The 13,478-nt window shown below is 37.5% G+C and overlaps 1 protein-coding gene across 1 annotated transcript in view; it reads left to right on the top strand.

Moving 5' to 3' along the window:
• Window positions 1-13,478, top strand: part of ADAM2 (ADAM metallopeptidase domain 2) — a 114,336-nt gene that overhangs the window by 69,284 nt on the left and 31,574 nt on the right. The window contains exons 12-14 of the mRNA XM_025394445.1: window positions 4,941-5,124; window positions 7,590-7,688; window positions 7,798-7,993. Of these exons, the coding sequence (XP_025250230.1) occupies window positions 4,941-5,124; window positions 7,590-7,688; window positions 7,798-7,993 (479 nt within the window). The remainder of the gene's footprint in view (window positions 1-4,940; window positions 5,125-7,589; window positions 7,689-7,797; window positions 7,994-13,478) is intronic.

Here is a 13,478-nt window from a genome sequence, read left to right as displayed (position 1 = left end):
GTACTGATGGGGTTTTGGTGTGGGTGTCCTTCCTGTTTGTTAGTTTTCCTTCTAACAGTCAGGACCCTCAGCTGTAGGTCTGTTGGAGATTGCCTGAGGTCCACTCCAGACCCTGTTTGCCTGGGAATCAGCAGCAGAGGCTGCAGAAGATAGAATATTGCTGAATAATGAGTGTGCCTGTCTGATTCTTGCTTTGGAAGCTTCCTCTTAGGGGTGTACTCCACCGTGTGAGGTGTGGGGTGTCAGTCTACCCCTAGTGGGGGATGTCTCCCAGTTAAGCTACTCAGGGGTCAGGGACCCACTTGAGCAGGCAGTCTGTCTGTTCTCAGTTCTCAACCTCAGTGTTGGGAGATCCACTGCTCTCTTCAAAGCTGTCACAAAAGTCGTTTGCGTCTGCAGAGGTTTCAGCTGCTTTTTTTTGTTATTGTTGTTGTTGTTTAGCTGTGCCCTGTCCCCAGAGGTGGAGTCTACAGAGACAGGCAGGACTCCTTGAGTTGCTGTGAGCTCCACCTAGTTGGAGCTTCCCAGCCACTTTGTTTACCTACTTAAACCTCAGCAATGGCGGGCGCCCCTCCCCTAGCCTGGCTGCTGCCTTGCCGGTAGATCACAGACTGCTGTGCTGGTAATGAGGGAGGCTCTGTGGGCATGGGACCCTCCCAGCCAGGTGTGGGATATAATCTCCTGGTGTGCCTGTTTCCTAAGATCCTTGGTAAATTGCAGTATTGGGGTGGGATTTACCCGATTTTCCAGGTGTTGTGTGTCTCAGTTCCCCTGGCTGGGAAAGGGGATTCCCTTCCCCCTTGCACTTCCCAGGTGAGGCGATGCCTGGCCCTCCTTCAGCTCTGGCTGGACGGGCTGCAGCAGCTGACCAGCACCAATTGTCCTGCACTCCCTAGTGAGATGAACCCAGTACCTCAGTTGAAAACGCAGAAATCACCTGTCTTCTGTGTCACTTGCACTGGGAGTTGGAGACTAGAGCTGTTCCTATTCGGCCATCTTAATTTTCTTCTTCTAATAAATGATTTGTTTCCTCAAAATTGATTAATTTTTCATAAAAATTTTTAGAGTCTTCATTTATTTTCCTCTAAAAGTCAATGGGATAATTTGTGATATGCCCTCTTTTATCTCAGATACTGATCATTTGAGTTTATTTCTTTTTATAATCACTGTAACTTAGATTTTATCAAATTAATTAATTTTTTTCAAAGAACCATATTTTAATCACATTGACTCTTTCCCATGGCCTATCTACTTTGTTCTCCTTTATTTCTACTTATTTTGTGGTAAATTTTTTCATCCTTTTTTCTAAATTTTTAATGTAAAATTCAAATAACTGATTTTAAACCTCCCTTCTTTTTGTGCAAACCCTTTAAAGCTCTGCATTTCTAATCACAAGTTCCTAGAACTTGACCTTCAATTACACACTACACATTTTTAATATTTTGTGTTTCATTTCCAGTTAGTTGAAATATTTTCAAGTTTTTGTTGTTTCTTCTTTGTTTGCTATTTTAGATGTAGGTTAGTTGATTTTCAAATATTTGTGGATTTCCTAAATATCTTTTTGTTATCTGATTTAATATCTGCTGTGGTCCAAAAATATACTTTCTAGATGTCTATCTTTTGCATTTCATGAGACTTATTTAATAATTGTTTTTATTTTTGTCTTTCTTTGTTTTTCATTTTTTCAAATTGATTCTTTCCATCATGTACAACAGAATGTGACAGAATGTGTTGAGGTGTTATTTTTCTGTTTTCAGTTAGTAATTAAGATGCCTGTAGTAATTCCTTCAAAATTATAATTAAATATAGGTTATATTAACGTTGTTCCTAGCGAATGGTACTTCCTTTTTAAAAATACAAAATATTAGACACATGTTTTGATGTTTTGATTATGAATTAAGGAAAAAGATGCCCCATACTTTTATTTTCTATTGTATTGTCACTAGAATAGTTCATTCTTTTGCAAATACTTTGTAATTTTATAGTGAGAAAATGAATGGTTGAAATGTGGTTGATAAAGAAATATTTTGATGGAAATCTACATTGGGATTAAATTTGTATTTAGATTTTGCTGCAAGTTACAGAAAACACAAAAGAATAATAGCTACAATCAAAGAAAAATTTATTTTGAGAAATTACCATTCTATTAATTGTGTGATATTTCACAGTATAATTTCATGCTATATTTCTACACAGTGGCTTCCATTCCCAAAATAATCTCATATCCCTAATGGAAGTTTTTATTACAACAATTAATCAAATTTAAGGTGACCAATAGGATAAAGGAGCTTACAAAAACATGTCTATCTCATTACCTCCTAGAACTTGAACTTATGGCTCGTCTTAGGTCAATCAATTGACTTCTATATATGTTCACTCATTTATTAAAAACTGAGAAATTTAGGCATTGTACAATGAAGTCATGCATTCAACTAACAACCAGAGGCTCCATTATCAAGAAAAAAAATGAGAGAATAGAGAATAAAAACATCCAGCAAATCTCTATAAAGATTCAAGCTGCAAAACAAGTACTCTAATCAGATGCAATTCCGCTTGATATTTTACTTTCTAATGACAATGTTAATTTTATTACCAGAAAGTGTATATTCTATAAACCAGTTCACACATGGTAAACATATCTTTCATTGCCTGGGTCTCAGTAATATTAAATTTCTATCAGTTTTTTTTTTCTATATGGTTTCTTGTATTTAGATAGTAATCATTGAATTCTTGGCAATTTATAATAACTCCATTATTTAAGGTTGATGGAACTGAAGGGAATGTTCAACCAGGTTGTGATCACAAAACACGTCATACTAACACTGTTAGTTTGTTCAAAAATTCTAAATTTATTCGAGGTCTTCACGTGAATAACATTTTTCCTTGAAAATCCAAATGACTGGAGTTTGATACCATCAAGTTTATTACCTTAAAGCTCATCACATTCCTTTTAACATTGTTAAATGTATAAATCTCTTTATAGAGATTTGCTGGATGTTTTCATTCTCTATTCTCTCATTTTTTTATTGATAATGGAGCCTCTGGTTGTTAGTTGAATGCATGACTTCATTGTACAATGCCTAAATTTCTCAGTTTTTAATAAATGAGTGAACATATATAGAAGTCAATTGATTGACCTAAGATGAGCCGTAAGTTCAAGGATCAAAATATAGATCCTTGTGATTATAATCTTTTTAAACATTGTTAATACTACTTAGAATAATCAAAATTATAACAAAATTAAACTTAATCTATTATTTATAGCAAGTGATTTCAATAGTACACACCTTTAAAAGAACTAGCAGAAGATAGTTATTGAATGATTGAATTAGTAACATTCAGTTTTTGGTAAACATTCTGAAGTAAAACAAATGTCACTAAGCTGAATAAAGGGTAGTAAGGAAGTGGTATTTTTAAAGTGTGCTTGAAAATATCTGTTTGCGTAAATGTTGTAGAGACATGTGAAATGAATGAAAGGGAACCATGCATGGATACTAAGGAATCATTTTCCAGGCAGATGAAATAGTTGAATATTTGATGGAGGGGACAGTAAGAGATCCACCTATTTGAGCAGAGTGAGTTGAGGTTGATGAGGAGAAGGACCTCTGATGAGAGAGACAGGAAAGTCTGTGAGTAGGTAGTTGTTATGGGGAACACGTATTGAATATATAGAGAGTAGACAGATTTGACAAAATTTCTTGGCAGATAAGGAGTTTGTGAGAAATATAAGATAATCTCAAGGTTTCTGTCCTGAGCAACTAGGTGGTTGGAGTTTCCCTGTAGTGAATTTTAAAATATTAGGAGTACAAACTATGCATAGGCACAGTTTTTAGTACTTTACATGTATAATACTCTCACAACTTTATGAGATAAATAATACATTTATCTTCATGTTGAAAGGAGGATACTAAAATGCATATAATTTTAAAATCTTTTACAAGGACAAACAACCTGTAAATGGCAAAACCAAGATTTTTAACTCATTTGTTTTGATGGGCCACAGAGTCCACATTCTGAAACACTGTGTTATACTTTGTGAGGGGTGATTTTGGGGAGAAGAATCAAGAGTATAGGGAATTTATATTTAAGGTGCCAATAAAATACACTTAAGAAGAAACACTGAATAAAGCATCAGACTCTGGACTGGAGTTCAGGTGATAACGCTAGAGAAACAAGTATTAGAGCTATTGGGCATAGATGCTATTTGCAACTACAGACATAGATACAATAACCTATGAATAAATATAGATTTCTTAAAAAAAGAAAAGCCTGGGCCAGGCACCTTGGCTCACGCCTGTAATCCCAGCACTTCGGGAGACCTAGGTGGGCAGATCACGAGGTCAGGAGTTCTAGACCAGCCTAGCCAACATGGGGAAACCCCATCTCTTCTTAAAAAAAAAATACAAAAAATAGTAGGGCATAGTGACTTGCGCCTCTAATCCCAGTTATTCAGGAGGCTGAGGCAGGAGAATTGCTTGAACTGGGGAGATGGAGGTTGCAGTGAGCAGAGATCGTGCCATTGCACTCCAGCCTGGGGGACAGAGCAAGACTCCGTCTCAAAAAAAACAAAAAAAAAAACAAAAAATCTTGTTTTCTTTATTAATGCAGGGGTGTCCCAGCACTTAGAAGTTATAAAAAGAAAGAGCACAAATGAAACAGCAATTGGGGCACTTTGGAAAATAGGAGCTTAAACAAGAGAGAGCAGTGTCATGAATAAGTGTCATCGGAGAGCCATTAAAACTTTATGGATTAGTCATTTACTTCCACTAAAAGATTTACTGCTTGCACAGTTGACTCCTCATGCCCAGAGATGGAAAGCTTTGACACTCACAGACTTGGGAATTTGGTCTGTTGTGGAATGCTATTATATAGGTTTATTCTAAGGGTAGGTAGTTTATGGAAACGCTTACATTACAATTTGAAGTTTGATGTGTCTTTAGTCATTTCAGTGGTGTGAAGATCTTTAGTAACTGCAGCATCGAAGACTTTGCACATTTTATTTCAAAACAGAAGTCCCAGTGTCTTCACAATCAGCCCCGATTAGATCCTTTTTTCAAACAGCAAGCCGTGTGTGGGAATGCAAAGCTGGAAGCAGGAGAGGAGTGTGACTGTGGGACCCAACAGGTTGGTACTAATTTGGGAGGCTATGAACTGAAATTGCAGCAAAAGTTACTTATTAATTCAAGTGTGAAACTGCCATGTTCCTTAATTTATCAAGCTACATTTTCTGCAAACGATTCAGGAGGCTGTGTAGGTGTTATAACAACTAATGAGTGCACTTATATATATTGGTATAGTGGTTCAGTGCTTTGTAGATCTACGTGGATTTGTATGAATATACAGGTAATTTTCCTTTATTTATTCCAGCTTTCTTGAGGTATAGCTGACAATTTAAAATTGTATATATTTAAGTTATATAACTTGATGATTGAGTATATGAGTACATTTTGAAATGCCCACTAAAATCTAGATAGCTAACGTATCTGTAATCTCACCATAGCATTTTATTTTTTCCTTTTCTTTTGCTTTTTAAAAATTTTCCTTTCTGGCGAGAACACTCAGAACCTACCTTCTTAGCGAAGTTCAAGTATATGATACAATATTGTTAACTGTAGTCATGTTTGACCTCCAGAACGTGTTCATCTTGCAGAATTGAAACTTTATACCCCTTGACCGTCATCTCCCTGTTTTCCCCTCCCTGAAGTCCCTGGTAAGCACCATTCTAATCTCTCATATAAGAAATGTTTGGCCGGGCGCGGTGGCGCAAGCCTGTAATCCCAGCACTTTGGGAGGCCGAGACGGGCGGATCACGAGGTCAGGAGAGCGAGACCATCCTGGCTAACATGGTGAAACCCCGTCTCTACTAAAAAATACAAAAAACTAGCCGAGCAAGGTGGCGGGCGCCTGTAGTCCCAGCTACTCGGGAGGCTGAGGCAGGAGAATGGCGTAAACCCGGGAGGCGGAGCTTGCAGTGAGCTGAGATCCGGCCACTGCACTCCAGCCTGGGCGACAGAGCGAGACTCCGTCTCAAAAAAAAAAAAAAAAAAAAAAAAAAAAAAAAGAAAAAAAGAAATGTTCAAGGCCACTAATTTCACAACTGAGTTGATGTAGGTTCAATCTCTTCCTCTTCAGTATAGACTTTCCTAGTTTTTTAAGCCTAAAATTTAAACCTAGTATTTAACCTAAATTCCTTTGTTGTTCATAAAGAGATATTTTAAAGCTTTCACTATGGAGCAAGAAAACCTAGGGAGCACATTTATGGCTTTTGAATATTTTAATCCGGGTCAATATTTAAGTCAAAAAGATCTGTAACATACATAATTAAGAACAGCTAGTTTTCCCAAACCACAGAAATCTTAGAGAAAGCGCCTGGGTTGAAGGGAGGTGAGGAGAGCAGAGATAAAGCGAATGAAATGAGGGGGAGGAGATACTGAAACTCACAGCGAATGGTACAGGCTCAAAAGAATCACAAAGACTAAGTAGACTTCATTGTGCCCTACAGTAGTCACTCATGTAGCCCTCCAACCAGAAAGGTATGTTTATAGATCCTGAGATATGTGATATGTTTTTAAAAAAATTGTTCCTCATCACCCACTTGTTTTTGCTTGGTTGGGTTTGAATGGAAACATCTTGAAACGTTCTTCTTCAATTTGACAGTCATGTATCTAAGCTCTCTAAATGTTATATAATTGAGGCTTAAATCACTAAGATATAACTTTCTCCTCTAGAATTACAGTAGATAGCAATGACAGTGACAATTCTTAGACAGAATAGCTGTGAAAAATACTGACTACTCTGTGCTTTGAGTAAGTATCTTGCTACAACTCATATGAAGACTACTAAATCCATGATTTATTTTTGTGTGATTTATCAAATTTCTTTTCCCAGTTTATCCTATTTTAAATTTCTGGGTATTTAAAAAATGTGTGTGTGTGTGAGAGAGAGAGAGAGAGAATGCATTGTCTTTTAGCCTTCTTATCTATTGCTTTTACTAACTTTAGTAATAGAAGTTTTAAAAGCATATTCACTGGGCATAGATGAACTAAAGCATAAAACAAGGCATAATAAGATATGAGTGAATGATATAAAGGTGACAACTTCATCATTCTCGGAAATAATATCATTTTTCCAGAACTTAGAGAATTAAAAATGAAATAAATCAACAATATACCACAAAATGCAGAAACTTGTTAAAATGTTAGATTCAGAAGGCTCTAATAAGTAGTCACTACAATAGAATATTTAAAGTATAACTTCTGTTTATTTTACGTCTTGTATTTAACTGTCTCTATCTACAAGAGCCAGTTCTTCTCAATGACTTGACTATGGTGGACCCCAGGGCTTCAGAGAATCCTTTTATCAGTGTAACCAAACCTATTCTAAGCAATATGAGCAACACATGGTCTGACAATTAGTAGGTAATTAATAAATGTCTGTTAAGTAAATGAGTAAGTGGTTTTATTTTTCTGTTTGCAAACATGTAAGTTAAGCATCTATGTGTATGTTATATAATATGTTGTCATTATGAACATGTCTATAATATGAATACAAGTTGGAAAATACTCCGGATCATTTGATTTGCCTTACAGAATTGTTTCCTTCTTGGAGCCAAATGCTGTGATACTGCCACATGTAGATTTAAAGCCGGTTCAAATTGTGCTGAAGGACCATGCTGTGAAAATTGTCTAGTAAGAGCTTTTTGAACAATTTCAGTATTACCTACATAAGTAGTTATCATTATTATGCTTATGTATTCTCATTCTGCTTAATTCAATATCATTTACCTCACCCCTTCAGTTTATGTCACAAGAAAGAGTATGTAGGCCTTCCTTTGATGAATGCGACCTCCCTGAATATTGCAATGGAACATCTGCGTCATGTCCAGAAAACCACTTTATTCAGACTGGGCATCCGTGTGGACCGAATCAATGGGTCTGTATAGATGGAGTTTGTATGAGTGGGGATAAACAATGTATGGACACATTTGGCGGAGGTATTTATTATCATTTGATTTCTCATATATGTGTTTATTCTGGAAACTGAACAGAAATAGATGCTGATACATGACTGTGATTTTTAAAATGTCACATTTAGTTTAAATATTCTAAAGAATTATAGAAAGAGAAGAATATGGCCAGGTGTGGTGGCTCACGTGTGTAATCCCAGCACTTTGGGAGACCGAGGTGGGCAGATCACCCGAGGTCAGGTGTTCGAGACCAGCCTGGCCAACATGATGAAACCCCGTCTCTACTAAAAATACAAAAATTAGCTGTGTTTGGTGGCACACGCCTGTAATCCTAGCTACTCAGTAGGCTGAGGTTGCAGTGAGCTGAGATCACGCCACTGCACTCCAGCCTGAGAGAAAGAGTGAGACTCCACCTCAAAAAAAAAAAAAAAAAAAAAAAGAGAATACTGCCAGAAAAAATATCAGTAGCTAGAAATTAAAAATTAATTTAATTAAAAGTGAAATCATTATGTTGTTAATGACTTTCATCACAATAATAGAGGGAAAGATTTAAAGTCTATGGGACTTCTGACTTCAAGAAAGAAGAAAGTAGACTGAACACAAACTATACTTTTACTTCATATTCACCATTTTTTTTTGGTAAATATAGAATAAGTAATATGACTACAGACAGTAAAAGAATTATAAGTTGTCATATAAATGCAGTTTAAACCACATATGTAGGCACACACATTCAGGTGCACAAAATCACCTGTGGAAACAATAAGGAAGTTTCATGAAAATCCAGGGACTCTGAAGTTATTGAGGCATGATGTACACTGACGTTAAAAACAAAAAAGAAAAAGAAAACCGTGGTGCAAACCATATACAAAATTGTTGGCTAAATAATATGGAAACAGCAACAATGCCAACAGTATTTCATCCCTGTATCAGAAAAAATATTGACAGAGGAAATATTTAGGATGTTCATAGAAACAGATAGGTGGGGCACCTTTATTCTCAACTGGAACAAGTCGCAAGTCTAACTCTAATTTCTGTGTAAAAAGGGATTGCAAGGTTACTTGCAAAAATAAAACCACTTTGGTTATTTATCAATAACCAAAATAAGCATACAATTAGGAATGACTGTTGGTTTGAAGAAAAACAAAACAAAGATGCAAATAAAGAAACTTACAAAATGAAAAAGTGTTCTCCTGGGAAAATGGGTAATTTGGTACCACAATGTGGATGATTTTCAGATTAAAGAAGGAAAATGGAGACAGAAAGAGAGAAAGGCAGAGAGAAAGAAGAGAGAGTGAAAGGCAAACTTTTTTATTACTGATTTAATTTCCTCAATCATTGTTGGTGTATTTCAATTTTCTATTTTTTTCATAATTTAATATTTGTAGGTTGGATGCATCTAGGAATTTATTTTTTCTGTTATCAAATTTGTTGGCATATGGTTGTTCTATTTATATGTGTCTCCTATAATTCTTTATATCACAAGGTAACATTGTAGTATCAGTGGTAATGTTTTCTTTTTCATTTCAGATTTTATTTATTTGAGTCTTCTCTCTCCATTATATGGACCCAGAGTGCTTCCTAAGGAGTACTCTACATCCGCATTATTTAGTGGCTGCCAATAGTCTTTCAGATTTCTTTTAATGCCTTAGCTATATGTTTTCTACCCTATGCCAAAAGTATCTCTGTGAGAAGACAGATTCAAACTTCAAGCAGTTTGTAAGACAGCCTTAGCTTTTACTTCCTGCTTGTGCAGGACGTAAACATCATAGAGTTAGGAATGACTAGAAAACTCTGTTCTCAGAACTCTTCTAGGTATGTCTGCAGCTACTTATTATTATTATTATTATTATTCTTTTATTTTTTGGAGCCAGATTCTTGCTCTGTTGCTCAGGCTGGAGTGCAGTGGCACAATCTTGGCTCACTGCAACCCTCACCTTCTAGGTTCCAGTGATTCTCCTGCCTCAGCCTCCTGAGTAGCTGGGATTAGAGGTGCACACCACCATATCCAGCTAATTTTTGTATTTTTAGTAGAAACAGGGTTTCATCATGTTGGCCAGGCTGGTCTCAAACTCCTGACCTCAGGTGATCTGCCTCCCTCAGCCTCCCGAAGTACTGGGATTACACACTTGAGCCACCGCGCCTGGCCTGTGTGCAGCTTTTTAGATCCAGTTACATTGTTACCAAGCAATGAGTTCACTTCCAGATATGCATAGAGGCCAATACTAATAGCATCAGCTTCCAAGAAAAGAGAAAGCTTTATTGTGAGGTCCAGCAGCAAGGAGACAAAAGGCAATGCTCAAATCTGTTTCCTTAAGCTGGCGTCTGGGGGCAGGTTATATAGGCAGATGGTAACTATGAGACAGATGAGAAAGGCTCTGATTGGGTCATGCAAAGAGGTGGTGCCAGGTCCTCAGCTTTTAAATTTTTACTGCAACAAAACAGGACTCTCCTCCCTTCATTTTTTGGGAGACGAGGGGAGTGAGGGTCTTGCCCAAACTGTAGTACAGTGATACAGTCATAGCTCACTTCAGCCTCCGACTCCCGAGCTCAAGTGATCCTTTGGCCTCAGCCTCCCAAGTAGCAGGGACGACAGATACATGTCACCATGCTCACTTTTTTTTTTTTTTTTTTTTTTTTGTAGAGGTGAGGTCTTGCTGTGTTGCCCAAGTTGGTCTCAAACTTCTGGTCTCAAGTAATCCTCCTGTCTTGGTATCCCAAAGTGCTGGAATTATAGAAGTGAGCCACTGCATCCGACCCCTTGCTTCTTAATTTGGTCCATGCACCTAGATTTTAGTATTTCGGTTCTGCATGTGGTTGACTTCAGTTCCAGCCTGCTCAGGTTCAGGTTATTTGATTGGCAACCTGGGGGTCGATGGCAACTGAAAAACAGCTAATCATTTTGTGACTGACAAATTTGAATCAGAGTGAACAATAGGTTTGAGTTATTCCATTTCATATAGTCATCTAACTCTCCAGGAAGTTCTTTAAAATTTCCAGTGAGCTCTTGTTTGCCTCAACTGAAATCACAGCCTTAGGCACTGGTGATGTTGGTAGCAGATGTATATTATTTCAGTAATGCCTTTGTTGTCAGTGAACCGGTTCAGATTCTTTACTTCACTGCACAAAAGAATTTGAGAGCAAGGCCAAAGGGAAAGTAAGTAAAGAAGTTCATTGCAAAGCAAAGTACACTCTGCATCAGAGCAGGCTGCACAAGAATAAGAGGGTCAGTTGGCATTGAGGAACTTCCTTTTATTGGAGTCTAACATGATTATTCATAAGAGCGTGGGCACGGGCACTGTTGTTTAGCATGTCGTGGAGGGTCTCCTGAATGCACATGTGCTATTGCTGTACATGCTAGTACATGCATCACATTTCTCATTAGCATTTTAATTCTCCACCCAAGGGTGCCTTTTTCACTATTATAATGAGCATAGGTCACTCCAAGGACACAAATCGTGAGTTTCTGTGCTTGAACCAATTTGGGCATTTTCCCTTATGTTCCTTTATCTCCTTGCTGCAGGATGTTCTAACCAGTATCCCAGGATGCAGTTTGTGCACTGTTGGGAGGTTTATTTTCGCCATCTATTTTGCAAATTTGTTCTCATTTAAGGGATGCCATGACCAACCTATCTAATTTACCTCACTCTGAAAGTCAAGATTTTTTTTTCTTCATTTTTTTTTTTTCACTTAACTGAGCTCTAAATCAAATCAAGTAGCCCCAGCCACCTGGTAGTAGAGATTTTTCCAGGGAATTGAAAGTTTAGATAAAATATTTTGGTAAATTATTGACTGCCTCTGGGCATAGTGCTTTAAAAGAGCTCCAACAGAGATGTGACGTCTTCATTAACTGTAAGCCTGGTGGCTTTCATCTATCATGAGACACTGAGAACAAATGAGAATATGCCCAAGTTAAAACATCACTGACCCCTTTGTTTATCAATTCTATCAACTAGAACTACACCAGAGAAACAGAATTCTTTGTTTTTTTTTTTTGTTTTTTTGTTTTTTTGTTTTTTTTAAATTTATTTATTATTATTATACTTTAAGTTGTAGGGTACATGTGCATAACGTGCAGGTTTGTTACATATGTATACTTGTGCCATGTTGGTCTGCTGCACCCATCAACTCGTCATTTACATCAGGTATAACTCCCAATGCAATCCCTCCCCCCTCCCCCCTCCCATGATAGGCCCCGGTGTGTGATGTTCCCCTTCCTGAGTCCAAGTGATCTCATTGTTCAGTTCCCACCTATGAGTGAGAACATGCGGTGTTTGGTTTTCTGTTCTTGCGATAGTTTGCTAAGAATGATGGTTTCCAGCTGCATCCATGTCCCTACAAAGGACGCAAACTCATCCTTTTTTATGGCTGCATAGTATTCCATGGTGTATATGTGCCACATTTTCTTAAACCAGTCTGTCACTGATGGACATTTGGGTTGATTCCAAGTCTTTGCTATTGTGAATAGTGCCGCAATAAACATACGTGTGCATGTGTCTTTATAGCAGCATAATTTATAATCCTTTGGGTATATCCCCAGTAATGGGATGGCTGGGTCATATGGTACATCTAGTTCTAGATCCTTGAGGAATCGCCATACTGTTTTCCATAATGGTTGAACTAGTTTACAATCCCACCAACAGTGTAAAAGTGTTCCTATTTCTCCACATCCTCTCCAGCACCTGTTGTTTCCTGACTTTTGAATGATCGCCATTCTAACTGGTGTGAGATGGTATCTCATTGTGGTTTTGATTTGCATTTCTCTGATGGCCAGTGATGATGAGCATTTTTTCATGTGTTTGTTGGCTGTATGAATGTCTTCTTTTGAGAAATGTCTATTCATATCCTTTGCCCACTTTTTGATGGGGTTGTTTGTTTTTTTCTTGTAAATTTGTTGGAGTTCTTTGTAGGTTCTGGATATTAGCCCTTTGTCAGATGAGTAGATTGCAAAAATTTTCTCCCATTCTGTAGGTTGCCTGTTCACTCTGATGGTAGTTTCTTTTGCTGTGCAGAAGCTCTTTAGTTTAATGAGATCCCATTTGTCAATTTTGGCTTTTGCTGCCGTTGCTTTTGGTGTTTTAGACATGAAGTCTTTGCCCATGCCTATGTCCTGAATGGTACTACCTAGATTTTCCTCTAGGATTTTTATGGTATTAGGTCTAACATTTAAGTCTCTAATCCATCTTGAATTAATTTTCGTATAAGGAGTAAGGAAAGGATCCAGTTTCAGCTTTCTACTTATGGCTAGCCAATTTTCCCAGCACCATTTATTAAATAGGGAATCCTTTCCCCATTTCTTGTTTCTCTCAGGTTTGTCAAAGATCAGATGGCTGTAGATGTGTGGTATTATTTCTGAGGACTCTGTTCTGTTCCATTGGTCTATATCTCTGTTTTGGTACCAGTACCATGCTGTTTTGGTTACTGTAGCCTTGTAGTATAGTTTGAAGTCAGGTAGCGTGATGCCTCCAGCTTTGTTCTTTTGACTTAGGATTGTCTTGGCAATGCGGGCTCT

Source organism: Theropithecus gelada, chromosome 8 (genome assembly GCF_003255815.1).
Source record: "Theropithecus gelada isolate Dixy chromosome 8, Tgel_1.0, whole genome shotgun sequence".
Taxonomy (NCBI): Eukaryota; Metazoa; Chordata; class Mammalia; order Primates; family Cercopithecidae; genus Theropithecus; species Theropithecus gelada.
Note: the sequence above shows the minus strand (reverse complement) of the source record. Positions and strands in the feature narration are given on the sequence as shown.